This window comes from Saccopteryx bilineata, chromosome 5 (assembly GCF_036850765.1).
Source record: "Saccopteryx bilineata isolate mSacBil1 chromosome 5, mSacBil1_pri_phased_curated, whole genome shotgun sequence".
In the NCBI taxonomy this organism is placed as follows: Eukaryota; Metazoa; Chordata; class Mammalia; order Chiroptera; family Emballonuridae; genus Saccopteryx; species Saccopteryx bilineata.
Genome location: NC_089494.1, coordinates 2,551,145 through 2,579,046, shown reverse-complemented (window position 1 = coordinate 2,579,046; position 27,902 = coordinate 2,551,145). Strand labels below are relative to the sequence as shown.

General features: G+C 58.6%; 2 protein-coding genes across 8 annotated transcripts in view; one reads left to right on the top strand and one right to left on the bottom strand.

Moving 5' to 3' along the window:
• Positions 1-351: 351 nt before the first annotated feature.
• Positions 352-7,865, top strand: ERFE (erythroferrone). Its single transcript, XM_066280328.1, has 9 exons — positions 352-525; positions 1,589-1,765; positions 2,744-2,866; positions 3,373-3,475; positions 4,788-4,981; positions 5,086-5,191; positions 5,294-5,381; positions 6,602-6,680; positions 7,767-7,865. Exons 1-9 carry the CDS (start codon positions 352-354, stop codon positions 7,863-7,865), a joined length of 1,143 nt encoding a protein of 380 aa, XP_066136425.1.
• A 2,711-nt stretch (positions 7,866-10,576) lies between these two features.
• The window catches only part of ILKAP (ILK associated serine/threonine phosphatase), a 28,210-nt gene continuing 10,884 nt past the window's right edge, over positions 10,577-27,902 (bottom strand). For 5 of the 7 annotated variants that reach the window (XM_066280678.1, XM_066280680.1, XM_066280684.1 and 2 more), the window contains 9 exons: positions 25,963-26,082; positions 24,553-24,679; positions 22,304-22,410; positions 21,792-21,885; positions 21,433-21,520; positions 20,775-20,896; positions 12,822-12,941; positions 11,179-11,260; positions 10,577-10,820 (listed from right to left, as the gene is read on the bottom strand). In XM_066280678.1, the coding sequence (XP_066136775.1) occupies positions 10,677-10,820; positions 11,179-11,260; positions 12,822-12,941; positions 20,775-20,896; positions 21,433-21,520; positions 21,792-21,885; positions 22,304-22,410; positions 24,553-24,679; positions 25,963-26,082 (1,004 nt within the window). In that variant the 3' untranslated portion in view covers positions 10,577-10,676. The remainder of the gene's footprint in view (positions 10,821-11,178; positions 11,261-12,821; positions 12,942-20,774; positions 20,897-21,432; positions 21,521-21,791; positions 21,886-22,303; positions 22,411-24,552; positions 24,680-25,962; positions 26,083-27,902) is intronic. The other 2 variants (XM_066280679.1, XM_066280682.1) reach the window with 1 other exon arrangement.

Below are 27,902 nucleotides of genomic sequence, written 5' to 3'. Positions count from 1 at the left end.
CGGGCGTCCGCGTGAGCCCCGAAGTGCCTCCCTGCGCCCCGTCCCTCCCGGGTGCTCTGTCCCACAGCTCCTCGCGGAACTCCCGCGCGCCCCCGCGGCAGCGCGCGCCCCTGCCCTCTCCGCGCCCCCGCGGCTGCGCGTGCCCTCGCCCTCTCCGCGCCCCCGCGGCAGCGCGCGTCCCCGCCCTCTCCGCGCCCCCGCGGCAGCGCGCGTCCCCGCCGGGAGGAGGCACCGGGAGGTCACGCCTACCCGACGACGCGGGGGATTCAAGCGCATTATAAATTGCGAAGCAGGACAGCGATTGACGATCCGAGACGCCGCGCTCGGAGCCGAGAGAGACCCACTACCTCCATGGCCTCCACCGGAGTTCACCTGCTGCTCGTCTGCGCGGGCCTGCTGGCCGCCGCCGCCGCCACCGGCCTCGGGTCCCGGGGTGCCGGTGCGCTCGCGGGGAGCCGCGCCCGAAAGGAGCCGCTGCCCGCGAGCGCCGGGGAGAGCCACGGAGGGCGGGACACCCCTGTGCCGGTAAGATGCCGAGACGCGCGACCGGCTCCACCGCCGCGGAGACCTCCAGGTCTCAGTTTCCCCACCCGGAGCCCGCACCCCCTGAGGTCCAGGACACACCCAGAGAGGAGGGCGCTTGCTCCCGGGGCGGTGAGAAGTGCGGCGCCGCGGGCAGGGACCCGACTGACTTCGGTGTCGTGTCCTCCTTTCTAACGTGGGGATAAAGACTCTGGCTGCCCGGGTCCCTGGAGACAGAGCGGGTGTGGACGCCGCCCCTCTCCGCACTGCCTGGTACTCTAAAAGCCAGTCTTGACCTTGGCTTTTGGGTAATATTTTTTAGCATTAAAACAAAATTCTACTGAGCCAGGGGGAAATGCTGCTTCTTTGGGGACAGAAGGAAGTTGGGAACTAAGTGGAAGTAACTTGTTTCTCGTGAAATTGGAAAGAAGTGTGAGCAAATTACTGGAGTTCCCTGTGAAAAACAAGAACTACCTTTCTGCAGGTCTGAGGAAGGAAGTGTAGGGGGTGCACGTGTGTGTGTGTGGGGGTGCCCCAGGGACCTGTGATTTGTGGTTGTGTAGGAGTCCTCTCTAGCTCTGACCTCCTCCTTCCTTCCTGGCTGGGGCCGAGGGGAGTCGGGCTGGGGAAGGTGGGGGACTGGGGCCCTGGAGGAGCCCTCAGTGGGGTGTGGAGGGGGCCCTGCAGGTGGGAAAGGGGTTTGGGGTCCCTGTAGGGTCAAGATGCTTAGGGGTTGTGCAAAGGGCGGAGCCACAGTGGGACCTCAGGCCTGAGGCTCTGCTCTCAGCATCACACTTGGAGCCACCAAGGCCAAGGACCACTTCCCGTGGATTGAAGGCAGACACCTCCCAGTCTCCCTCTCCAAATGGGCAGGGCTACCAGATGTCAGGGGTACACTGCCAGGCAGCAGAGGGGGAGCTGGGGTGCATCCAGGCGGGGTTCTGGCCTTGGGCCCTCTCTGAGGGCCCCGATGGCACTGGCGGTCCCCCAAACTCCGAGGCTGGAGTTCTCCGGCAGCCAAGGCAGCTGCCCGACACCCACGCAGGCCCATGTCCTGGGTCCCCAGACCAAGGTGGCACCGCCTACTTCTGCTTCCCCCAAACCAAACTGGGGTCTGCATCCATGCCCGGGCCACGGGGCCAGCTCTGAGGGGCCAGCCCAGTGTGCTCCGCCGGCCCTCGTGGAGCCCACCACGTGTTTCCACCGAGAGGCCGAGAAGCAGAATCCCAGGGCCTGGGATTCAGTGAGCAGAGCCCACTACCCAGGGAGGACAGCGACCTGGCGCTCTGAGGCCCTCCTGCAGAGGTCCGCACACCCCACCACAGCACAATGGCTCCTAAAGGAGGGCCCGGGTCCCTGCAGAGTGGCCGCAGGACCGCCAGGTCTGTCCCTGATGAAAGGACCTGGCCAGCTCTAGAACCCTGGGTCCTTCGGTCAGTCACCGGAGTCAAGGCCTATGACCTCATCTAAGCCTTCCTGGGCCAGCTCCCTTCCCAGCTGCCAGCCTTGCCTGGAGCCCAGACCATCCGAGGCCCGCTGCCCACAGGGCCAAAGGTCTCTCCCTGGAAGGCGCCTCCTGGGAACTTTCCTCAGTGTCATGACTGGTCAGGATACAGTACATAAGGGAATGGATATTTCCGGAACTGTCACAGTCCTTGCTTGGGTCAAGTGTCCTGGAAGTCCTGAGGAAGACGGGCGGTGTCACGCCCTGTGCACAGGCCTTAAGTCCTCACATCTCAGTGCTGGACCTCCAGGCCCCTCACCACCCTGGACTGAGGGCTGAAATCGGGCTCCCTGGAACTTCAGAGGACAGGGGTGGGATAGCTGGAGACCCTGGTGATCAGCCAGCTCTTCCCGGGCACCTGTGGGTGTTGGTGGTTCGGTCCTTCCTGTGACTCCTATGGAGAGAGCTGATAGAGGCCTGGTAGCCCAGCAGGGCCGAGTGTCCCCCGGCTGTACAGCTCTCCACCCGTCTTCCTCTGCCCACCCGAGGGTCCTCTTCTTCCACAGAGTGGGCCCCGGTGCAGTCCCTTCCCCAGGGGTCATCCCCACAGGCTGTGCTGCACGGGCACCACTGTTGACAAGGATGGGGACCCGAGGGTACTGAAAGCCAGCCCTGCTTCTGAAAAGCGTCCTGTCCCATCAGCTCAGCGGACACCCGCTGTGGGGGGCGGGGGTGGGGTGGGGGATGGGAACTAGCCCAACAGCGGCTGTGTTCTAGGCGTCCACCACCCAGCGAACCACGACCATGGACCCCAGGGAAACCTGGCTGTTATTCCTCGGCCACAGTGACAAGAATACCAACACCAACAGGGGTGGCAGAGGCAGAGGCAGGAAGTTGAAGGTGAGCCTGGGAGCCCCAGCTGGCACGTGTGCACATGTGGTTGTGCCCGGAGCCTCCACCTAGGGGCCCTTCCTGAACTGACGGCCCACCACCATCACCCCCCACAGCCCCCACTGGGGCATCCTGAGCGTGTCGCCAAGCACAGACCCTCACCCTTGGCCTGGTGGGGTCAGAGAGCACAGAGAAGTGTCAAGCCAAGGGCCCAAGGGACCTTGAGTTGGGGGCCCGTTCCCACCATTTACGCTGTACCCCCGAGACGCTGGGCAGCCCCATCGGCTACTGCCTTTCTCGTCCTCTACCTCCCGGCCCAGGAGGCCTGGGCCGGCCTGGGAGGGCAGCTTTCAGAGCCCGCATCCGCACTGCCCCCTCAGCAGGGGCTGGGGCCCCTGGTCACAGCGGCAGCCCCTCTTGCCTGCCTCAGTGGCAGGAACTTACAGGGCAGGAGACCATGGTTCCCAGGCGGCCCGTGCAGAAGTCCTCACGGCCACGTTTCCCCTTCCATCCAGGTCAGCCTGCCGGCGACCCCCGAACCCTACAACCTCCGGAGCTACTTAAACCGCCTCTACTCACCGGAAGAACTGCAGAAGCAGTTATACCTGCTGCAGAAAGGTAGGGGGCGCAGGCCACGTGGGCACACACTCCGAGGTGTGAGTGCCCCTGGGGAAGGTCTCCCAGAGGAGCCGAGGTGGGCTGGGCCTTAGTGTGCTGGTGGCACCTGGGGAGGCCCCCGCGCTGTCCCGGGCTCCGGGTCAGGAGCCGGGGTGGGCTGGGCCTTAGTGTGCTGGTCAGGAGCCGGGATGGGCTGGGCCTTAGTGTGCTGGTCAGGAGCCGGGGTGGGCTGGGCCTTAGTGTGCTGGTGGCACCTGGGGAGGCCCCCGCGCTGTCCTGGGCTCCGGGTCAGGAGCCAGGGTGGCAGCGTGGTAAAGAGGGCATTCCACAGAGGAAGGTGGGCGTGACTGCTCAGTGTTCGGTAGGTGTTTGGGAACTGGTGCCCGTGTGGCACCTGGAAGTCAGGTGTGCTCAGAGGCAGCCAGGACACTTGAACCCATACCCACCCCCTCACAGGGGGAATAGCTGGGGAAGGGAGTCAGGGCTCCTTAAGCTTTCAAAGTGCTCCTCTGATTCCCTCAGCGACACCAGGAAGATTTAGGGCTCACCCCAGTCAGCACAGGCCCCTCGACTGCAGACCCCAGCTTTTCCCCCCAATCACCTCTAGCCCTTCCCCTGACAGACAGCTGCTGGCACAGAGCCCCTCGGGAGGGCACCAGGAGGCTTCTCCAGTGGGGCCGGGAGGACAGTGTGCAGGGCAGCACAGGGGAACACCCAGCCTGGTACCCCCAGGTGGTTGCCTGACCCGAGCTGGGCAGCTGACCCGGAGGGCACAGAGGGTGACCGCAGAGTTGAGCTGTGAGGGGTGTCTCTGCACTGGGGCCACTGCTAACGGGCAGCTCATGTCACTTACTAGACTCATTTTATTAGGAAGAGCTCATGACAGCCTTTCCATCCTTCAGTGCAATGCAGTATTCAGTTAAATGCACCAGCTTCAGCGGCTGAAGAACTTACGTGTTATTTCCAGGATAGCTGCAATAGTTGTTTACACCTCGTTTCCTTTCAAAAAGGGCCAGGGCTGGCTGATAGACTTGCCTTTGAGGATACAATAAAACAGTAAACAGAAAAAACAGCCTCGCGAACGGGGAAGGGTGCATAGGACAGGGAGGTGAGGCGAGGCAGGGGACAAACGAGGGTGTGAGGCTGCCCTGAGCTTCCCGGTGGCCCAAGTGTGAAGGGAAACAGGAGTGGCCACGGGGTCAACAGGCCAAGTTTGCGCGGGCCCTGCAGGCTGTGCGGGGTTTGGGTGGGTGGGAGCCCGGAAGGAGGGCAGAGTGGGCTCAGTTTGTGGCCGCCGCTGGCTCTACGCCAGGTGCCGAGTGCGTGGAGCAGTGTGAGGCCTTAGAGGAGCAGGAGGAGGCAGTGGACTCGGGCCTGCCGGCCGGGCGGAAGAGAACCCTGCTCCGGCCCAGGGCGCGGCTCATCGAGGCCGCCTTCCATTGCCGCCTGGGCCGGAGCACGTTGGTAGATCGGCGCACTCTGCAGGAGCTCAGCCTGTACGACCTGGTGAGTCCTCCGGACAGGGCGGCGGGGGTGGGGGTGGGGGGCCTGGGGGACGTGGGGGGCGTGGCAGCCCCCCCCCCCCGGGTGACTGCGTGTGCGCTCCGCAGCAGGACGACACCCCCTTCCACCGTGGCTCGGGCCTAAACCTGACCACCGGCCAGTATACAGCGCCAGTTGCCGGCTTCTACGCGCTCGCCGCCACGCTGCATGTGGGTAAGATCCAGCGCCGCGTGGGGGCGGGAAAATTCCCCCTACCTCTCTCAGCTGGGCCCACGCTCACAGTGACTGACCCTCTACCCCCTCCCGCCCCCGAAGGGCTCCCCGAGCGGAGGTCGGAGGTGGCGCGCCCCCGGGACCGCCTGCGCCTGCTCATCTGCATCCAGTCCCGGTGCCAGCGTAACGAGTGAGTAGCGAAAGGGGCATGGCGGCTCAGGCGCCGGGACTGGCTCCCCCATGGGCCCCCAGCCGGGTCCTGCCAGCTTGGGTAGACCCTTTCCGCCATTCCCACCACCACTGTGGCCTGGGTGACCCCACCCCGACGCTCCCTTCTCAGCAGCAGGGCTGTAGTAAGCACATGCCCGAGCTCCCTGGGCACACTCCCCAGCCTCCACCCCTCCCCACACCGGGAGGCAGGCCTGGCTCACCTCCTCAGAGAGCTCGTTCTTGACCACTCTGCACTGCCCTGCCCACTCACTCTCCCACCGGCTCCCGTGAACTTCCTTCACTGCACATGACCATGCCCACCTTCCCGTTGCACCTGCTCACCCAGGGTGGGAGCTGCTGCTCCCCCTATCGCTAGCACCTAGGACAGACCCAGACCCAGGCAGGTGCTGGCAATAGCTGTAGAAGGCATGAATGAATGAATGAAGGTCAAAACACTATCTTTTTCTTAAGTAAGAAGCTGGGAGGCAGAGAGACAGACTCCCTCATGCGCCCCAACCGGGATCCACCCGGCAAGCCCCTTATGGAGCAATGCTCTGCCCATCTGGGGCCCTTGCCCCATTGCTTGGCAACCAAGCTATTTTAGCACCTAAGGCGTCCATGGAACCGCCCTCAGTTCCTCAGGGCCAACTTGCTCCAACCAAGCCTTGGCTGCAGGAGGTGAAGAGAGGGAGGTGGGGAAGGGTGGAGAAGCAGATGGTCGCTTCTCCTGTGTGCCCTGACCAGGAATTGAACCTGGGACATCCACACGCTGGGCCGACGCTCTACGGCTGAGCCAACCAGTCAGGTCAGGGCCCAGATCAAAACTTCTTACTCTGGTTTTGAAAGCCTCCACGATTGGCCTGACCATAGAGTCCCTGCCGCCTGCCCCCCGCCCCCACATGCACACACACACACACACACACACACACACACTCACACACCGCCCCAGCTGCAGCAGCCAGCACGGGGTGAGCTGCTCCTGGCCTGGGCCCAGCCTGCCTTTCCCGCAGCCGCAGCACACCATTGGTTCTGTGGAAATGGGCCTCCTTTTGGGGAGCCAGTGAGATACCACATCCCCGAGAAGACCCAGCCGAGACAGCTGTCCCCTAGGCACTTGGCTGGGGCCCCTGTCAGTTGTGAGCACACTGCCAGTGACGCTGGTAGGGTCTGGGGCTGACCGCCTTTCTGCTTTGGCCATAGCTCCCTGGAGACCGTCATGGGCCTGAGGAGCAGCAGCGATCTCTTCACCATCTCCGTCAACGGTGTTCTGTATCTGCAGGTGCGGGGGACGGGCCTGGGCGCAGGAAACACATGGGTGTGGCCATGGGGTGACCTGGCAGGGAGGGCTGCTGGTGGGTGCTCAGGAGCTCTGGGGCCAGCACCCCAACTCCAGGTTCGGGGCCGCGCCACAACCCTGAGGCTAATGCAGCTGAGCCAGGCCGTGTCCGAGTTTCCTTCCCCCAACTCTGCCCACAGGGCCGCTGGTTCTCAGCAGTGGCTCCACTGGGCTTGTTAGGAGACTCCCCCAAGCCCCACACTGAGGGCTGGTGCTCCTGGTGGTGGGTCAGCGGGTCAGCTCCATGGCCCAGGCTGGGCCATGACACCCGGGTCCACTACCACTGCGGGAAGCAGGGAGTGGAGTGGCTTCCTACACAGAACCCCAAGTGACCACCTCTTTCCGGCACTGGGGATTTGGCAAGTAGTCAAGGAACTGATGCAAAGGTGAGAGTCGCTTAAAAAAGAAAAACTCTTTTAAGTGTGGATGCGTGGACAACAGCACCATACTGCTCAACAGCACACCAGGCCCTGTCCTGAGCGCTTTGCATAAATGACCCATTCCACTGTCGCAGCACTTTGAGGTGGGGACCACCATTGTTTCTGTTTACCAACGGGAACAAAGCACAGAAGAGTTAGGTAACTTGCCCAAGCTCACACAGCAGTCAGGACTGGAGGCCTGGCTGCCGCTGACAGGCGGTCAGAGGCCTGGTCCAGCCCCGGCACCGCACTGCTTGCTGGGAGAGGTCAGATGGCGCGCGCTCTGGGAGTCCCCAGTGGATGGGATCCCGCTGGTATGGACATTTGCAGCAGCCAGGCCAGAGTGCTGGCTAGTCCCACGATGGCCCTGCAGGGTGGGTCAGGGGCCAGGCCTGTAAGGCAGGGCCGCCCCACGCCCCAGTTGAGAGCCTCACGTGGCCCCCCACGCAGCAGAGGAGCTGGCCCTGAGCAGAGGCCCGCACCCACACACATGAACTGCAGGAGCCCGTAAGGCCAGTAGAGGTGGGGAGAGAGCACGGGATGGGTCAGAGGTGCTGGGCTGGAGGTGTGGCCGGTGGTGGCCCCCCGGCTGACGCTGCCCTCCCCGCAGATGGGGCAGTACACCTCCGTCTTCCTGGACAACGCCAGCGGCTCCGTGATCACCGTGCAGAGCGGCTCCCAGTTCAGTGCTGTCCTCCTGGGCGTCTGAGTGGCACCACCCTGCACACCCAGCTGGGTCTCTGGCAATGCCGGAGCGGTCAAGGTGACTGCGATTGCCCACAGTAGCCCCTGCAGACCAGCCCAGAGATGGCCACTCCAGGCAGCCTGGGGAGGTGACAGGCAAACCTTCCGTCCTGGGACCCGGCTCTTATCCCAGTCTCGCGTACCCAGCTCCTGCTCTGTCCCTAAGTGTGGCGGGGCCCTGCGCCCCTGCCCGGCCTGCCTGTTAGACAGCTTGTCTACAGCCTCAGCTGCTTCGCTGCGACCCAGCCCCGCCTTCCCCACCTTTGCTGGTGTTGGCAGCGCCCGCAGGAAGGGAATGGCTGGTCTGCCTGCTGGGCCGCCCTGCCTGCCGATTTACCTGAAGGGCAGTGGGCGCAGCTGCGGGCCAAGCTGCCTTCAGCAGCAGTCTTCCCCCTCCCCGCACCCACCTCCACCTGGGGCTCCCCCAGTCCCTGCAGCCTGACCCCCGACGCTGGACAGGGCTATGCGGGGACAGTGAGAGTCTGAACCCAGCTTCTGGGAGCTCTTTACACTTCCAACATGTGCAAGGTGGACAGGCACTCGGCTTGCCCACGATGGCTCGCCACCTCCACAGGCCTGTCTGGGAACCCGATTCTCCGGTCCTTCTGAGGCCAACTCACGGCAAGGACCCACCGGCCAGATGGGAAGAGCGAGCGTCTCGGCAGGCCCCACCCCCTACCTGCCCAGATGAACTCGGCTTCCCACAGCCACAGCTCCTGGCTGCCGCCCATGGCCTGGCAGGGCCCAGCTGGCTCTGGGGTCTCAGTAAGGCATCCACCCTACCTGGGTGGAAACGGGCCCTGAGCTCAGTGAGCTCAGACAGGTGGAGGGAGAGTGCATTGAGGGGGCTGGATACCCTAGTCCTCTGTGCTGCCGCAGGGGTTTGGGGGCACACCCCACAAGGAGGCGTCACCTTCCTTCCAAGGAGCAGGACCATCCCCGGGTAGGTGGTCCCCCTGGAGACCACAGCCCGCATCCTGACACACTAGGCTCATGAAAGGCCTGGTCCTGCAGCATGTCCCGGGAACCACACTGGATGCCTTCAGACCTGGGAAAGGGACCATGGCTGCTGTCACCTCAACCTCCTCGCTGACCTCAGGATGATGTCCTCAGGGGCCCCAAGCTTCCACCCCACACGGAATCAAGCACCTCCCCCTTAGCCGGCCCTCCTTCCCCTCCAAGCACAGCACTCATCAACAGCACTGTGCCCCCTTGGCAGGCCTGGCATGGTTCTCAGTAGGACCGGCACCGCCCTACTTGGAAGTGCCAGCTGGCCTGTGTTCTGTGTCCCCACGCTCTCTGATAAGGGCAGGTGTAGCCTCAGATATTTTAGAAAAGCTATCTTTTACTCTTGAAAAAGCCACAGATCTCTCCCCTTTTCTCAGCCTTAATTATGTAACAACTTATTAAAGTATTTATTATATAATATTACCAGGTAAAATATATTTATACAACTGACTTTATGAATTAGTTCAAGTATTAAGAAGTATGTGATTATACAGTTATAAAAAATAAAGTATATTCTTTAAAAACAAATAGACTCTTGCTCATTTCAGCAGACCCACCAGGGGTGGGACCTCTCTGAGGTGATGGGGGAAGGGCAGTGGCCCCCAGCCTGGAGGGGAAGCGTGGACCCATGAAGAAGGGGAGGGGTGCTGGCCAGGGAAGCCACAGTGGGAAGCCCCTCGCAGCTCCGGGCCAGGGACACTCGGGGAACTGGGGACACGAGTCACAGACTGACACCTAGTTTGCTATGGAAGATGTTTACTGAATGCTGAGGCAGAGGCTCTTTCCTTCCATGACGCCCCAGCCCTCAGCAACCGGGACCTGGCTCTAAGCGCTCTCTGCGGAAGGGTGTGTTCACGATGTCCCCGCAGTGCCTGTGGCAGGGACACCAGCTCCGCTGACTGACAGGGTGATAAGCCCGGGCTGTGTGCTGGGCGGGGCCAGTGAGCATTACAGAACAGCTTCTTGAATGGCAAGTTTCTGAAATCTTACATCATCCTGGGGCAAAGAAGACCTAGAGCTGGTCCCCTGAACAGCAGCTCAGCAACACAGGGGGCGTGTTTCACACAGAAAGCGCCTGAAAGAGGTTCCTATTCCCCCAGGCGGGCTGGCCCACCTCCCTCTGAGCCTCTCGCCGTGAGCGGCCCGAGGTGTTACTGGAGGGTGGCCCTGGGCCCAGCCGAGCCACACTCCCCAGCAGCCCGACGCTCCGCCCGGAGGTGCAGCGCCCACGCACAGGCCCGGACCCCACGGGAGGGCACCCCCAGCACCAGAGCCCTCCTGCCACGCTGCCTCTCCAGGACTCAGAAGCGCCAAGTTCTCGTTCCCAGGAGCACGTCGGGCACACTGCCCTGGGGCAGACGGCCTCATGGGTCAGCCTGCCGTCCTGGCCACGCCCGGACTGAGCTACACAGTGATCTGTAACCTTATTTCTGTTTGGAAATTTGGAAGATGCCAGAATTTGAAAGATGCGAGGTAGCCCTGGGGCAGGTCCCACCTCACTGTGAAATGCCGCTTCCCCAAACAGGGTCCTCATCAGAACGGCACAGACACACCATGAGCCGACCCTCCGAGCCTCCTGCCCCGGTCTGAACAAGACCCAGAGCACATTCAAGAAAACACAGCCTGTGAAGGGTCCAGAGTTTCTCACAACGTAATGAGAGAAAAGACTAGAAAAAAGAGGAACTTTTATTTACAGCCACGGGAGTCCCACAGGAGTACACAACACACACGATGTCACACACACGAGTCCTCGGAGCCGGCCACGCTCTCAGCGCCCGATCCGCACCAGCATGACGGTGACGTTGTCCGCCGAGCCCCGCTGCACCGCCTTGTTGGCCAGTCGGTTGCAGGCCGCCTCGTAGCGGGCGTCCACGGCGGGCTTCCCCTCCCGGCTGGGAATCTTCTCGTCCTGCTGGCGGGAAGGGGCGCCACTGGGTCAGGGGGCCCGCACCCCAGCCCTCTCCTGGCAGAGCCAGCGCAGGACAGGCACCCAGGGACACGGGGGAGCAGAAGGACAGGCACCCAGGAACACGGGGGAGCAGAAGGACAGGCACCCAGGGACACGGGGGAGCAGAAGGACAGGCACCCAGGGACACGGGGGAGCAGAAGGACAGGCACCCAGGGACACGGGGGAGCAGAAGGACAGGCACCCAGGGACACGGGGGAGCAGAAGGACAGGCACCCAGGGACACGGGGGAGCAGAAGGACAGGCACCCAGGGACACGGGGGAGCAGAAGGACTGGCACCCGCTCCCCCAGGCGGGCTCTCACCTCGAGGCAGGACAGGATGAAGTTCACGGCCTCTTCCGGGGTGAAGACCTTGAAGAGGCCGTCGCAGGCCAGCAGGATGAACCTGCAGCATGGGGAGAACACAACGGGCTCAACAACAGACTATGAACCGGCCAGCAACAAAGACACACACCCGTCCCACTACTCGAACGCTAAGGACTTTCAAAAACCAACCTAACTTCTGAGACAAAGGTTAAAACTACTTAAAACTTGACTGTAGGTGTGCATAATACATTAAAACTGAGACTAAGCTTCCGCTCACCAATAATCTAAGTATGGATTAATCCAAACATTAGATACTGTACTGTTTTAGACAACTCCAAAGGAAGATCTCCAATTAAATCACCTCTGCCTGAGCCATTTCCCAAAGGCAAAAAACTAGTAGTTTAGACCTAAACAGGGACATTCTCAAAAGCTACTGGGTCCAAGGCCTCAGGAGGACGACCTCCTTCCACTGTCTGAACACGGGACACCTCTTCTCAAAGCCCACCCTGACTTCCCAAGAGAAATTCTTCTGAACCCCCGTGGCTGGCCGTGGAGACGTGAGCTCCCGAGCCCCGAGGAGCAGTCCGCCCGGCTTTCCCCACCCCCCGCTCTCCCCACCCCCCCTCTCCCCACCGCCACACCCAGGTCCCGTTCCTCTTCTGACTGCTCCTTCAATCACAAGTATCGACCAGCATGTGGTCTGGGCTGGGACCCCGGGCACAAGCCCAGCAGGATCCCGCCCCTTCCAGCACGGTGCCCACACCCTGAGCCGGGAGCACAGAGCACGCAGCATGGCCTGCGCGGGGCAGACGTCACTCAGAAAACCCAGAGGGGCTGCTGCAAGCGTGTCCCAAGACCCCAGGGTCAGCAAGAATGTGACATGCTGAAGGCAGGTGTGGAGAGTGGGGAGGCTGGCACGGGGGGCCAGGGCAGGGCTCCTGACCGCAGCACTGGAGGTGGGCTCCGGGCTGCGCTCTGGAAGAGACCTCCCCCCCCCCCCCCCCCGGCCAGGGCTGTACTCCCACCACTGAGCCCTGTGTGCCTCTGGTTCTGAGCTCTCCCTGTGCCCCTGGACTGCAGCCTTAGTTCAGCCCCCTCTCAAGCCAGGGCCACCCTGACCCACCCTCCACAGGGAGGGCCTCCTGCAGCCAGGTGGATGGGCACGGGGCCTCCTCACAAGCCACTTAGGACGGCAGTGGACAACCAAACAGGGGGTTCCCCGCTCAGCCCAGCTCGACTCTGCCTAAAGCCCCACGATCCTCCGCCAATTAGAAGCTAAACTTCACACTCCTCAGCACAGAACACAGGGCCTGTCGCCTCTGTCACCAAAGCACTCCACCACCGTCCCATCACCAGCCCCTCCTGGTCATGCCCTCACGCCGCCCGTCCACATTAATACCTCTGTGTGTCCTCTGCCAGAAAGCACCCCCTCCTCCAGCAGGGACCCCACCCCCACCGCCAGGCTCCCAGGACAGCCCACACTCTTAGGACACACACACGTGGCCCCCGCAGATGGTGGCCCCAGCAGGAACGGTCTTTTCTCTCCACACCCCTGGGGCCCAGCCCCGTGCCCAGACGCAGCTCCTGACAGCCAGAGGTGGGGGCGCGAGCCCGCGTGTGCCTCTGCTGGGCACGTTTACCTGTCATTGGGGGTCAGCTGGCAGCGTCTGATGTCCGGCACGGAGGTGACGCCGCAGCGCTTGTACTGCCCGTCCCCAATGGAGCGTGACACCTCCAGCACGCCCAGGACACGGCCGTCCCTGAAACAAGGGGGAACAATCAGACTCCATCTGCCAACCATGGGCACGGTTCTCAGGACGAGTGAAGGATGTGCCCACAGAATCCACACCGTCAGCACCTCCCAGCCTCAGTGCACAGAGGGCTAAGTCCTCACCGCTCGGGTCACGGGCACCCACCGCCCCGGCACCCCGCGGCTGCACTCGCCTGACCCACTGACTTGCCCCAAGCTGGGAATGGACCGGACAGGGCCTGGCTTTGATTCTACTTTTATCTGAGAGCTCTGGGTGACCTGCAGCCAGCAGGATAAGAGCAGTGGGAGAGGCAGTGCACCGTCAATCTGCTCGGATCTGGAGAACGCCGAAGGCGACCACCCCCCGATTCTGCAGCGCCTCTCTCCCCACAGGGCGCAGGTGTGAACTAACGCACGCACGCGGGCAGCACGCTGCACCGCCCTGCCCTTCACCCGCTCTGGCTTTAGGTAAAGGACTCGAAGACAGGAGGCAACCTATGAATGGGACTCCATGCCGTAGACAGAACTCCATCGCAGGGACCAGCAGTCCTTGGCGTGAGGCCCTAGAACAGTTCTGGTGGGCGAACCCCTGTGGCCGCAGGCAGCTGCCGCCACGGGAGCCTCAGTGTGAAGCCAGGAAGCCCCACTGGACAGGATGTCGGCGAGCGCTCGGCCTCCACCAAAGCCGGGCCTGCAGACGCGGCACACTGGGAGGCCCGCACCAGGAGAGCCTTGCTGGGCCGGGGCCGTCAGAACTCAGCCTGGCCCCTGGGCTGGCACGGTGCCCACAGTCACCTTCTCAGCGGGGACAGTGGCGTAACCAGCAACAAACCGTCATGTGCACCTGTGAGGAGGCGAGCAGTCCTCCCAGTATAACTGCAGGGGGTCCTCAGGTTACGAAACAGTTCCGTCCCTACGACAGTGACATAACCCGAATTCTGGTGTCGGCTGGGACAGACCCCAGCCTAAGTCACCTATCTTAACATAGTTGTGAGATCATAATCTAGAACATAAAAACACAACTAAGCCACAGGAAAAAAGGAAAAGGACATAAATATACTGCACAGTACACTGTACTGTAGTGTCAGAAAAAATGACAAAAACGGGTGTCGCCAACCTCCTGGCTCACACACACTGCTGCACACTGTCCCGTCAGGCACAACCCACCCAGTTCACCAGGCAGCCCACAAGTACGACGCTAACACTAACGGAGAAGCCGAAACTCACGTCTCAGTTTTTTAGCTTTTATGGGCGTGAGTGTTGTAAACTCGGGCGTCCTGTGTTGAGACTGCTGTAACCCAAGGACCCTGTATCGAAACACACAGCAAGAGGAGCCCGGTACACAGGAGCAGAGAGGAGGCCCGGTACACAGGAGCAGAGAGGAGGCCCGGTACACAGGAGCAGAGGGGAGGCCCGGCACACAGGAGCAGAGGGGAGGCCCGGCACACAGGAGCAGAGGGGAGGCCCGGTACACAGGAGCAGAGGGGAGGCCCGGCACACAGGAGCAGAGGGGAGGCCCGGTACACAGGAGCAGAGAGGAGGCCCGGTACACAGGAGCAGAGAGGAGGCCCGGTACACAGGAGCAGAGGGGAGGCACGGTACACAGGAGCAGAGGGGAGGCCCGGCACACAGGAGCAGAGGGGAGGCCCGGTACACAGGAGCAGAGGGGAGGCCGGCACACAGGAGCAGAGGGGAGACCGGTACACAGGAGCAGAGGGGAGGCCCAGCACACAGGAGCAGAGGGGAGGCCCGGCACACAGGAGCAGAGGGGAGGCCCGGCACACAGGAGCAGAGGGGAGACTGGAGGGAGGGGAGCGGGGTCTCGCAGCCTTAAGAGCACCATTTAGGACTCAGTTCAGAGCACGAGCACCATGAGAAACCGACCCAGTGCCTCTTCTGAGACCAAGAGGCCAGGTGCCTGGTGTGGACGGGCTTCTGCCAGTCAGGACAGCCTGCCTGAGTGCACGGCAGGTCCAGAAGACCCAGTTACCACGGCACCTTCGGGAAAAGCACAACTCAGGGCAGGAAACGCAGGCAGTTGGGTGGGTGCACCACACCCCAGAAGCTGCCATTCTCGTCCTGTTTACTGAGCGAGGGTCCACCCACAGTGGAAACCTCACACACTCACCTCTGGAGTGACAGGAGAAAGCCACATGGATAGAATCATGGACCCAAGAAAAGCCACTTTCAGCTGAGAAAATGGTGTGGCTAGCTGGCTCGCACCCTGCTGCATCTAGTGCAGCCGCCAGTGTAGGCCGTGCGTGTGCCGATGCCAGGCAGCTCCACACAGGCACAGCACAGCGCCACGACTGCAGGCACAAGCACAGGCCGCACCCCTGCCCCGTGCCAGCAGGACCTCTCCTCCCCTGCCCTCAGAGGCCCCCATGACCACCGTGCTGAGGGTGGAGGGCTCTTCACTCCCAGCCTGCCATGCCTGGGGACCGCCTCCCTTGGGCACTTGCCACTTGTGCTCTGAGCTGTCCCACATCCAGGCCCTGTCTATCAACCACGGCTCTGTGCCTTCGCCGGATGGGGGGCCGGCCAGCGGAAAGAGGCCCAATCTCAGACTCCTGCTGCTACTTCCCGCGCCTGCTCCCCCTCACGAGAGGCACCGGGAGTGGCTCCAGCGGCTGAGACAAGCTGGACCCCGTAACTCCAGCTCCTCCAGCACGTCAGCACAAGCAGGACCAGGTCACTCTTGAGCCACGTGCAAAGCTCCATCCCCTTCTGACCACCCTGAAGCAGCAGAGGCCCAGTCCGATGTCTGACCGTCACGGACATGGCTGAGGTGACAGAGGTCACTGCCAGTGGACTCCGGGACAGACCATCGTATCAGACCTGCAGGGGACCTGGTCCCAGGCCCACACACAGCACGCTTAACCCTAAACGCTGCACCTGCAGGTGTGGTTCGCCTGTGCAGCCGCCTTCCTTGTGAGACAGAAACAAAGTGACACGGGGCGGCAGGCAGCACCCCTCTGCTGTGAGAAGCAGGGAGCAGTGTGCACAGGATCGCTTCTCTTTCAAGAGGAAACATTGGTGAGAACATGGAACATGGGTGAGGGGCAGACGTGAGAGCATGGAGTCTCTCAATATGCCTTTAATTTAACCATGCAAATGTGGGTTTTAGCCTTTTTAATTGTAATAAAAATACATAACACAAAGTTTACCATTAACTACTCTTTGTTTTTCTTTTGTGTGTATTTTTCTGAAGTGAAAAGCGGGAGGCAGACAGACAGACTCCCACATGCGCCCGACCGGGATCCACCCAGCACGCCCACCAGGGGGCGATGCTCTGCCCATCTGGGGTGTTGCTCTGTTGCAACCAGAGCCATTCTAGCACCTGAGGCGGAAGCCATGGAGCCATCCTCAGTGCCCGGGCAAACCCCGCTCCAGTGGAGCCCTGGCTGCGGGAGGGGAAGAGAGAGACAGAGAGAAGAAGGAGAGGGAGAGGGGTGGAAAAGCAGATGAGCGCTTCTCCTGTGTGCCCTGGCCGGGAATCAAACCCGGGACTCCTGCACGCCAGGCCGATGCTCTACCACTGAGTCAACTGGCCATGGTCACCATTAACTACTTTTAAATGTACACTTAAGTGGCATTTAGTGCGTTCACACTGTTGTGCAACCATCACCACCATCACCTCAAGAACTCTTCATCTTCCCAAACTGAAGCTCCGCCCCTAAACACAGCCCTCCCTCCCCGACGGCTCCTTCACTTTCTGTCCCTGATGACTGTGGCCATGCCACGAACCCCGGGATAAGTGTCCTTCTGTATCAGGTTCATTCCACTCTGCACCCTGTCCACAGGTTCATTCATGCTGTAGCCAGCGACAACACCCTTCCTTTTTTTTTTTTTTCCTGTATTTTTCTGAAGCCGGAAATGGGGAGAGACAGTCAGACAAGACTCCCGCATGCGCCCGACTGGGATCCACCCGGCATGCCCACCAGGGGGCGACGCTCTGCCCACCAGGGGGCGATGCTCTGCCCCTCTGAGGCGTCGCTCTGCCGCCACCAGAGCCACTCTAGCGCCTGAGGCAGAGGCCAAGGAGCCATCCTCAGCGCCCAGGCCATCTTTGCTCCAATGGAGCCTCGGCTGCGGGAGGGGAAGAGAGAGACAGAGAGGAAGGAGAGGGGGAGGGGTGGAGAAGCAGATGGGTGCCTCTCCTGTGTGCCCTGGTCGGGAATCGAACCCGGGACTTCTGCACGCCAGGCCGACGCTCTACCACTGAGCCAACCGGCCAGGGCCAATACCCTTCCTTTTAAAGGCTGAATAGTACCCCACTGCACGGGCACACCACGCTTGTTGACTGCTTCACGTACTGACGGGCACTGGGCTGCTCCCACCATTCCACTGTGGTCACACCAACACTGCTGTGACGTGGGGCTGCATGCACCTGTCCCAATCCCTGCTCGCCGTTCTTTCACACAGACACCCGGAAGTGGGACTGCTGGGTCACACGGGGTCCTCTTGTCATTCTGGAGGAACTGCCACCCTGTCTCCGCCACGGCTGCGCCACTGCACATTCCCACCAGCAGTGCGCGGCGGCCCGACTTCACCACGGGAAGGGTTTCTAACACAGGGGGACGTCCTAAAGTCTAACACAGATGGAACTCCTGATCACTGTCACCACGGGTCACGTGCACACAGTGAAAGCAATCCCTCCACACAGACACACTCCTCTGGACGGTCTAGTGAGGAAGGGCGCACAGACAGGAGAACTATAAAGAACTCAAACTTTGTTCAGAGATCACGTTGATACTGTGATTTTAAAACAGTTTTTGCAAATAAATACAATGCTATTAGGAACCAAGATTTTCAGCAAAAAGAGCTACGACTACCAAGTCAAAGAAGTTAAGAAAAAGCCCAGCACAGTTAAATTTGAATAATACATAGCTTACAATCTAAAATGTATGCTTCCCAGCTCTGGCCTTGAGCGGACTTAGAATCAGAGATACAAAGTCAAACACGTGATGAAGCACTTGAAGCTAGGTTTTAAAGATGAATGCAAGAGTCAGGTCAAGGGCGCCTCCTTCCACTGGCCATACAGGGGTAAGTGAGCAGGAAAAGCACCAGGACCCTGTGGTCAGAATCGGCACACTGAAAGCCAAACCCACCAGTGCATGGTGACTCACAGAACAAGGAGAGAAAAACATTTCCACAAGTGCAGGCGGCATCTTCCCTTGTAAACTGGCAATGGAAGAATTAAACATTCATCCCGCTTTCTGGGGAGAAGCTACTGCTCACCCCACTGATGAAAGCAAGCCCTTCTCTGAAGGACGCCCACTCCCCCTGTGGCAGGAACGCCAGAGCAGTCTTCTTTGTCACCCCGTGGAATACAGACTCGGGCAGCAACCACGATGGGATCTGACACCATGGGGTGCAAGGCTGATGGGAACCAGATGTTCACAGGGTGTGAGAGCGCCCCCCCAGATGACCTGCTCATCACTCAGGGGTCCCTGTCCCTCTCCCTCGGGGACCTCTGTTGTCACCGCAGCCCAGGGCTGTAACTCAGCATCACAACAGTGACCTGGTGTAGCTACTGAAGGGAGGGACTATCAAGTGTAGGACACCCCCCATAAAACACTCTTGCTAAAAACATTTCATCTAATTCTAAAGAAACCCTCAGACCTCACTTCCAGTTTATGGGAAAATGCAAGCTCACACTCTGGTGGCTCTATACAGGCACTGGCTGGACAGTGCAGCACCCAAACCAGGGAAAACGAAGACCATTCTACACGGAAAGATGGAAGTCCAAAGGGAATGTGAACACTGGCTGGACCCTAGTTTCACACAGACACTCTGGGGACAGCTAGGGAAATACAGAGACAGGGTTACAGATAACCTAACAGAACCTAAGGAATCATTTTCATAAATGTTATATTTGCAACTAAGTTCCACACAGTTCAGCCTAACACACACACACACACACACCCAAAGATGGCAAAATGTGAGCTTTGAATCTAGGTGGCAGATATTGAAATACAGTGTGTCCGTAAAGTCATGGTGCACTTTTGACCGGTCACAGGAAAGCAACAAAAGATGATAGAAATGTGAAATCTGCACCAAATAGAAGGAAAATCCTCCCAGTTTCTGTAGGATGATGTGGCAGCATGTGCGCATGCGCAGACGATGACGTAACACCATGTATACAGCGGAGCAGCCCACGGCCATGCCAGTCGAGATGTGGACGGTACAGAGGAAAGTTCAGTGTGTTCTGTGGCTTGCTAAATTCGAATCCGTGACCAAAGTGCAGTGTGAATATCGGCGCGTTTATAATGAAGCACCACCACATCGGAATAACATTACTCGGTGGGATAAGCAGTTGAAGGAAACCGGCAGTTTGGTGGAGAAACCCCGTTTTGGTAGGCCATCAGTCAGTGACGAGTCTGTAGAGGTTATATGGGATAGCTACCTAAGGAGCCCTAAAAAATCTGTGCGTGAGCCCACATCGAACTGTACTGAATAAGTATGAAACTGGGAGAGTTTTCCTTTTATTTGGTGCAGATTTCACATTTCTATCGTCTTTTGTTGCTTTCCTGTGACCGGTCAAAAGTGCACCATGACTTTATGGACATACTGTACTTATTCTAATTTTGTAAAGTGCTTGAAAAAAAAAACTTTTTAAATTTTATATACTGATTTTAGACACAGGAGGGGTAGAAAGTGGGAAGCATCAACCTGCAGCACTGCCTCTCGCAGGGGCCTTGACCGGGCAAGCCCAGGGTTTTGAACCAGTGACCTCAGCGTTCCAGGTGGACGCCTTACCCACTGTGCCACCACAGGTCAGGCGAAATTTTAATAAAGTAGAGGAAAAGAAGTGTCCACCGGTCCTGGCTCACAGCAGGAAAGGGACACAGCCTGGTCCTGCTGCTGAGGAGCAAGGTCCCTGCCACCTGAGCCACTGTCAGAGGCGTTCCTAAGGCACCCGCCCACGCATGCAGGAAGTGGGTGCAGGGCAGAAGGAAGTGCCCAACACAGCGGACGGTCAGCCCTGGCACTATTGGGGCGTCTTTCCAAGGAGCACAGGCTAAGCAGAATGCTGAAGTGATAAGAAAGGTCAGAAAAGGTGATGCTGACACACCACTGGGGTCACATTCTTGGGCCTTAACTTCCACAGCAGTCACGGTGGAAAAATGGGCTCATGGCACTGCCCAGGGTCTAAAACCAGGCAGGCCCCAGCCCCATCGCGGCCCACACAGACGGCCACACCATGAACAAGGTCACCTCCCACTAATACCCAGCAGTTTCTGAACAAACTCAGAGCGCTGCCTCCTCTCCAGACCTCCCTGCACTGCTGGCCAGTCAGCCAGGGGCACGGCATGTCCAAGGACAAGTGACTGCAGCCTTGTCACCATCACTTCTCGCTCAGCTCCAACAAGAAATACAGTCGTAATGGTCAAACTGTCACATGAGCCAGAAACACTTCTGGACGGGACCCTCTGGCAGCGCGGGAGACTCGGGCCCCTCGGCCACGTGGAGAGAGCGCAGTGCTGAGAGGGGGCCGCTCTAGGGACCCACTTCCTGTCTCAACACCCTAGATGTTCCCTCTGGACAATTCCCCTGAAACAGCCGCTTACTCAGTGTGACAGACGATAGTACTTATGGAAGTTCCCAGGCCAAAAGCTGTTGCCAGCGACCTTGAATGTGGGACAGGTCCCCCCCGTAAATGCAGGAAGTGTTTCTTGGACACAGGGAAGTCCTCCCGCACCCATCCCCCCACGTCAGCAGGTCAGACCTCAGACAGGCACATCGCCCCGCAGACTGCACACACGGAGTCCCCCTCGGAGGCCTCGTGACCGCTCCCACAGCGAGCCCGCCCTCCTCGGAACCCCGCAGCGCCCCTCACCTGACGTTCCCTCCAGCCTTCTGTATTCTCATTCGTTCTTCATACTGTGTTGGGTTATGCTCCTTGCTGAGGCTTAAGGCTGCGTGTTTCTGACTCTCCTCATTATAACGACACAGGATTGCCTGGGAAAATGGTGATTACAACAGTGGTTAAAATTCAGGTGACCAGGGATACCAGTTGAACACAAAGGTCAACAATGGCGTTTCAGAGTCAGCCATAGGCGAACAAGCATGAGTTCACACACGTGCCAAGGGCACAGCGGTGTCACAGAAACACCAGCCAGGGACAGGAGCCCAGGGTGGGCCGTCCAGACCAGTGCAGACTCTGCTGGTAAGCACAGTGGTGTCACAGAAACACCAGCCAGGGACAGGAGCCCAGGGCGGGCCGTCCAGTCCGGTGCAGACTCTGCTGGTAAGCATAGCGGGGGCTCACCCTCTCTCGGACGTCGTCCCCTCCTGGGTGACAGGAAGGGGCTCACATAAAGAGCCCCAGAGCCCCCTTCTGGCCCAGCTGCCTTCCCTGAGTCCACGCGAGGCACAGACGAGGACTGCAGCCCCCACGAGACTCCCTCCCGCCATCCCTTAACCTCTCTCCACAGCGCTAGCTGCCGCTCTCCTACAACACGCCGCTGTCTAGCAGGTGGCTCAGAGCCACATACCCGACTATCTCCGAGGTTGGCAATATAAAGAGTGTTGTCTACGGCCAGAACACACGTGGCGGTGGACCCATCTTTCCAGGCGGGCTTCCTGGGGGGAGACATCAGAGACACAGTCACCACCAGCACTCCAGCACTGCGAGACCAGTTCCGAGCTGACTCGGAAGGTCTTACACTTCCAAACGGCCTGTTTCTGCAGACTTGCTTTTCCACTATTTCAGATTAACAGTCACAGGAGCTTCCCTGGTGCTAGGTGCTTTCCAGAGACGGAGCGTTAGTACGGAACAGAATCAGACCCGAAATGTGTTTAGGAAAGGAACACACGAACACCTGGTCACGTGTGTTCATGTGGTTACACTTACTGGCTTGAGGCCTGTTTAAGGAACTCTTCATCGGTATGCTTAAACGTGTCCAAAAGGCATCTCTTCACAGTCTTCTCCACGCTGCTCACATCTCCTGCCGCAGAAGGCGCGGGGAAACAAGCTCGTGAGGGCAGCGGTCATTGTTTCTGTACTAGGACCAGGAACAACCTACTTCCTCCCCTACAGGACACTGCCCTTTGCACTGCAGGCAGCAGACCAGCAAGTGTGAAAGGGAGACAAACTACCCACAGACACTTCACAGGGTGCCACCGCTCAGGGGCCCGAGCAATGCTACTAGGCGCTGGTGAGGCGCACCCGCAGCACAGCGACACCCCCTCGCCTCCGGGCCTGGGGGCCTCGGGGCCGCCCCTCTCCACCACGCCCCACGCCCCCTCCGCCCCGCCCCTCTCGTGTAGTCAGTGCTCTTCTGCTGAAGCCCCAGCGACATCTCACTGAGTCACACAACAGCAAACACGAAGATGAACATGAACTGATCTGGTTCTCAGTCTCACCTTTAGGAAATTTCCTGATTAAGTTCTGATGCAAATTCTGTGCAGCAAATTTTGAGGCTCGAATTCCGCCATGTCCATCAAAAACGGCAAAATAGGAAACCCGGGTACTAGGAGAACAGAGGGAGTCAGTGAGATTCCCACAACGTGATCCCGTGCTCCACAGCCTCAACCTCAACTCAGTGACCACTGACACAGCAGCAGTCCCACTGGCAAGACACCTGTCACTCCGTCACGGCCGGGAAACAGGCAAGACGTTAACTGAGGCAAATGGGAAGGAACTCTCATGGAATTTGAAAAGTAAGCACACTTTCAAAAATCAAGTTCTGTTAACTCTTTTTTTTTTTACAGAGTCAGAGAGAGAATCAGAGAGAGGGACAGAGAGGGACAGACAGACAGGAACGAAGAGAGATGAGAAGCATCAATCATCAGTTTTTGTTGCGACACCGTAGTTGTTCACTGATTGCTTTCTCATACGTGCCTTGACTGTGGGCCTTCAGCAGACCGAGTAACCCCTTGCTTGAGCCAGTGACCTTGAGTCCAAGCTTGTGACCTTTGCTCAAACCAGATGAGCCCGCGCTCAAACTGGCAACCTCGGGGTCTCGAACCTGAGCCCTCCACATCCCGGTTCGATGCTCCATCCTCTGCGCCACCGCCCAGTCAGGCTCTATTAACTCTCCTTGATTTTTCACTGACGGTAAAACTAAAATTCAGAACTTTTTCCTATTTAAAGCAGATTTAGTTTTAAACACTAAAACACAGATAAACAATACTGACAGTCAAAAATATCAGGCCTGACCAGGCGGTGGCGCAGTAGATAGCGTCAGACTGGGATGCGGAGGACCCAGGTTCGAGACCCCGAGGTCACCAGCTTGAACACGGGCTCATCTGGTTTAAGCAAAAGAAAGCTCACCAGCTTGGACCCAAGGTCGCTGGCTTGAGCAAGGGGTTCCTCGGTCTGCTGACGGCCCACAGTCAAGGCACATATGAGAAAGCAAACAGTGAACAACTAAGGTGTCACAATGAAAAACTGATGATTGATGCTTCTCATCTCTCTCCGTTCCTGTCTGTCTGTCCCTGTCTATCCCTTTCTCTGTCTCTGTGGGAGAAAAAAAAAAAGAAATACCCACGAGAAATGACACTTCTACTGCAAAGCTGCTTCCCCCACACACTGTAGCAACTGCTTTCCGACTGGGGACTCCCAGGGCAGGGAGAAGACACACTTCCTCTGCTCTCTGCCTCAGCAGCCCCTCACAGCCTGGCACCCTCTGGGCACAGTGTGGTATCCCCACAGGGGCAGTGCCCGGGCTCTCCGGAAGCCCCTAGCCTGGCTTTACAAGCATCTCCAAAGTACACTCCTGGTGCTGGTGAGCCACGAATGCGTGCATATAGTGTCACCTCCGATCACAACCCAGTGCCCTGCAGGGGCCACCCCTTCTCCCGATTGGGCCTGACCTACTAGACAAAAGCTGCCAACACCAGTGGCTCCAGCACACTATGGTAGCAACCCACTAGTGTCCAATGAATGCAGGACAGATTATGTAATTATGAAAATTAGGTGGTATTTACATACTCATTATGCATGCACACACCACGCGGGTTAAGGACCCCCTGCAGGTCCCACCTTGGGGCTGCTCCCCCCCCACCAGAGGGGAGGTGCTGCCCAGAAGGTGTCCTCTCCTCCGCAGGGACGTAGGGACGCAGACCTGCTCAGCTCCCTCCCGGCAGCCTCTGCTGCTTCTCCACCGGCCCGCCCCAGCCACCAGCTCTCCACAGCGGGCACTCACTGCTGTGCCCAGGGCCTCCCACTCCAGCTTCTGGGTCCCAGAACAAGAACAAGCCCCACCAGCGGCTCCTCAGGTTGTGGTGCAGAGAACACCCCCCGAAGGTCCCCAATGTGCAGTCCTGTCCCACTGAGCGGGACTTCTCAACCTGGGCATGACTGGCCCTTGGAGCCACACAGTCTTTGCTGCGGGCCGTCTTGGGGCTGTCAGGAGTCTGGCAGCATCCGGGGCTCCCCCACCAGGTGCCAGTGGCACAGCTCCCACTGTGACAACCAAAAAAACGTCAGAGGGAGGGGACACAAACCATCCCGAGCTGAGAACGACTAAACCGATGCTAAACCGAGGGGCCCGAGTGGTATGTGCCCGTCCTCCTAACAAACACAAAGCGGACAACGTCTGATAGAACTGCACCGCGCCGGGTCCAGAGAGGCTCCCGCCAAGCAGGCCCGCCGGAGCATGGACACTCACATAAGGGACGACGGGGGCCTGCACTCCTCGGTGATGTCGTTCAGGATGACGTGGGCGTCCTGCATCTCCTCCCGCTCGCCCTTCCGCTCAGCCACGTAGCCTTTCAGACCAAAAATCACTGAAGAGGCTGAGGAAAAGAACAAAAGCCAATACAAAACTGTGCCCCGTCCTGCGGAAGCCCTAGTCCCAGAGCAAAGGAGCGGGAACGGCTGTTTTACTCAGCAGTGTCCTAGCCGGGCACACACGAGCTCTCCCCTCGGGCCACCGCCCACGGCACCACCGTGACCGACACCAGGCCACTGCCAGGCAGGGCTGGTCTCTGCAGCCTGCACAGTGGACAGAGGACGGCAGAGGACAGCAGTTAGGACAGGACAGCTCCACGAAGGCACCGAGTCAGAACACCCCAGGGAGAAATCCACCGTCATCACAGAAGTGTGACCTGGATGGGGGAGGGGTCCGGGCAAATCTAATCTTGCCAATAATTTAAAGAGGACAAAAAATTCCTACTTTAGAGAAATACACGTAGAATTTATCCCAAAGGTTCTGCTGGACCTCTGAAAATATTACTCCTATGCTGGAGGCTGGTGAGGGTTGGAACAACTGGTAAGATCAGCTGCTTCTACGCTACCTGAGGAAGACAGGACCAAGGAGCCCACCTCGACAGAGACACCTATTTCTATCTGGTGGCGAGGCTAGCGTAAGCTCGCTCTCTGGCTGTGCAAATACCAAAACGAGCACTTTCTGAAAAAGCAGCTGCTGGTGGGCAGAGCTCTCAGGGACGGGGACTGGGACTGGGACTGGGACGGGGACGAGCCCAGCAGGATGAGGCGTGTCCACACACCTCCACAGGCACCCTGCACACAGCGCTGAGACCCTCTGCGGGGAAAGACCAGGTGGCTGGGCAAGTAAGTGAATCCACGGCTCTTTCTCGCTGAGACTTTTCACGTCTTCCCCACTGACAACTTCAAAAGCTGACTACAAATTTCCACGGCTTCTCACAGCCTGGGGCTCTCTCTAGGGGAGCTGCCTAATCACTAACTATGGAATCAGAGCACCAGGCATCAGGCTAAGAACACAAACAGGGCCTCCAAGAGAAGCTAGGTAGGGAGTCAGCAGGCTCCCTGCTCACTGGAGAGGGCTGCGTGAAAACTCGTGTTTCTAAGCCCAGGAACAAGTGGAGGTTTCCTGCCTGCCCAAGGCTAGGGTCAGAGTCAGGGATGTCCATGGAAATAAAGGTAGTTAGAAAGCAGGAGTGAACTTCAGAAATCTGTTTGCAAAAAGGGAGCCCTGCCCGCTTCTTAAACACACACAGATAGGAAGTGGTTATTGTCAGAAAGCCGAGCTTGCTTTTGCTCTGGGTTGTTTTAAGTTACGAAGTCTAATACATTTGTTTTCAAACTGTCTGAAAACCTTTACAAACTTTCTTTTCCACAAGCTCTTCACTGCCATTCTCCTCTTCTTCAGAGGGTTTTCTCTTGGCTCCTTTCCCTTCCTTCTTTCCCATCTGGGACGCCGAGGTGTCGAGAGGACCTGGAAAGAAAGAGAACGGCAGACAGAAACAGCTGTAGACGCACAGAGTCCCTGCCAACCAGGCCCCATCCCGGCCCTCAGAGAGGGGACACCACTGCCGACTAGGCCCCATCCCGGCCCTCAGAGAGGGGACACCACTTCCGGCAGCATGGGTCGGACTCGGAGCGGCGGGCCGGTGCGCCCGGTGCCCACAGTGGAGCCACACCAACTGTGAGAGGGAGCAGGAGGGGCTTCTCAGCAGGAAAAGCCAGACAGCCGCACTCCGGGGCTATGGCACATACAGGGGGTTAGGGGGTTCTACATCCAGAGGCCCTTGTTTACAAACAGGGAAGTTTCCAAAATCTGCAGTGACACATACTGAACAAGTTCAGAGAGTAAGTACCAAAGGAGGCTTAAAATGTGGCAAAGGTCAAGCTCCGAGAACTGTGTGGATCCTGAAGGCACAGTCGGGCTGCTGCATCCCATGCTGGTGGCAGAGGGACCAGTCTGTGCTCACAGCCAGAACTGAGAACACCAGGGTTTGTGCACTTGGAAAAGTCTAGCTCAGGGGTCAGGAACCCATGGCTCGCGAGCCAGATGTGGCTCTTTTGATGGCTGCATCTGGCTCACAGACAAATCTTTAGTAAAAAAATAATAACGTTAAAAATATAAAACATTCTCATGTATTACAATCCATTCCTTTCCTACCGCTCCTGTTCATGGCTGCGGGTGGCTGGAGCCAATCACAGCTGTCCTCCGGGACAACACCAAATTTTTATTGGATAATGCCTAACGTACGTGTCGTTGTATGGCTCTCACGGAATTACATTTTAAAATATGTGGTGTTCATGGCTCTCTCAGCCGAAAAGGTTCCCGACCCCTGGTCTGGATTCAGGCCCCAGCTCCGCTGCTCAGGAGAGGTGGCCCTTCAGGCAGGTCACTGAGCCTTCCAGCTCTGTGTCTGCTTCTGCAACTCCGGGAGAGTAGGACCGCCTCAGAGGGTGAGGGCTGTCTGAGAAGTAACGGGCCCTGGCCGGGCTGCCTGGCAGACGGAGCACTGCCCTGGTGTGCCGAGGGCACAGTTTCGATCCCAGGTCAGGGCACATACAAGAAGCAATTTACGAGTTCACAGCGAGTTGATGTTTCTCTCCCCTTCCCCACTGATCTACATCAGTGGAAAATATTTTTAAAAATTGATGGGGACAGGGTATATAAAGCATTTATCACAGTGCTCGTCCACCACGTATCCCACAAATGGCAGCTGCGGTCAGAGCAAACGGCTCTAAGGAGTCTGCATTTAGGAGTAAAAGCGTGTGACTGTTTATGCAACCACTCTGCCAGACATTTCTGAGTACTAACACCTAATAAGGACACTGTCCCTGTGTTTTATAAAGTGTCCTTTTGCAAATAATTGACTCTTACTTCACACAACAGTATAACACAGCCAGTGGCTTCTAACCCTTTCACACTTGGGGACCAGTGAAAGTAGGAGAATTATTTGGGGGACTACTAAGGCAGAAATTACCCTGAGCATAAGTGAATCTGACTAAGATCGTTAGGTCTATAATCTTCATACAACATCACGGTGGTTCACTCACAGCCCACACGGAATTTCTGGCGGACCAGTGCAGACAGGCGGTTAGAAAACACTAACGTAGCACACATCCCACCCCACGTGACCAGGCAGATGAACTGAGAAACCTTCCTGCTGCTTCCAACAGACTCTCAATGGTTTCTGCCCGAGCCCGTCACTCACTGTTGTGTTCCACTTCCCCAATGTATATGTAAAGAATCTTCTTTGCTTTTCAGTTACAAAACAGAGAAATATTTAAAGCTTTGTT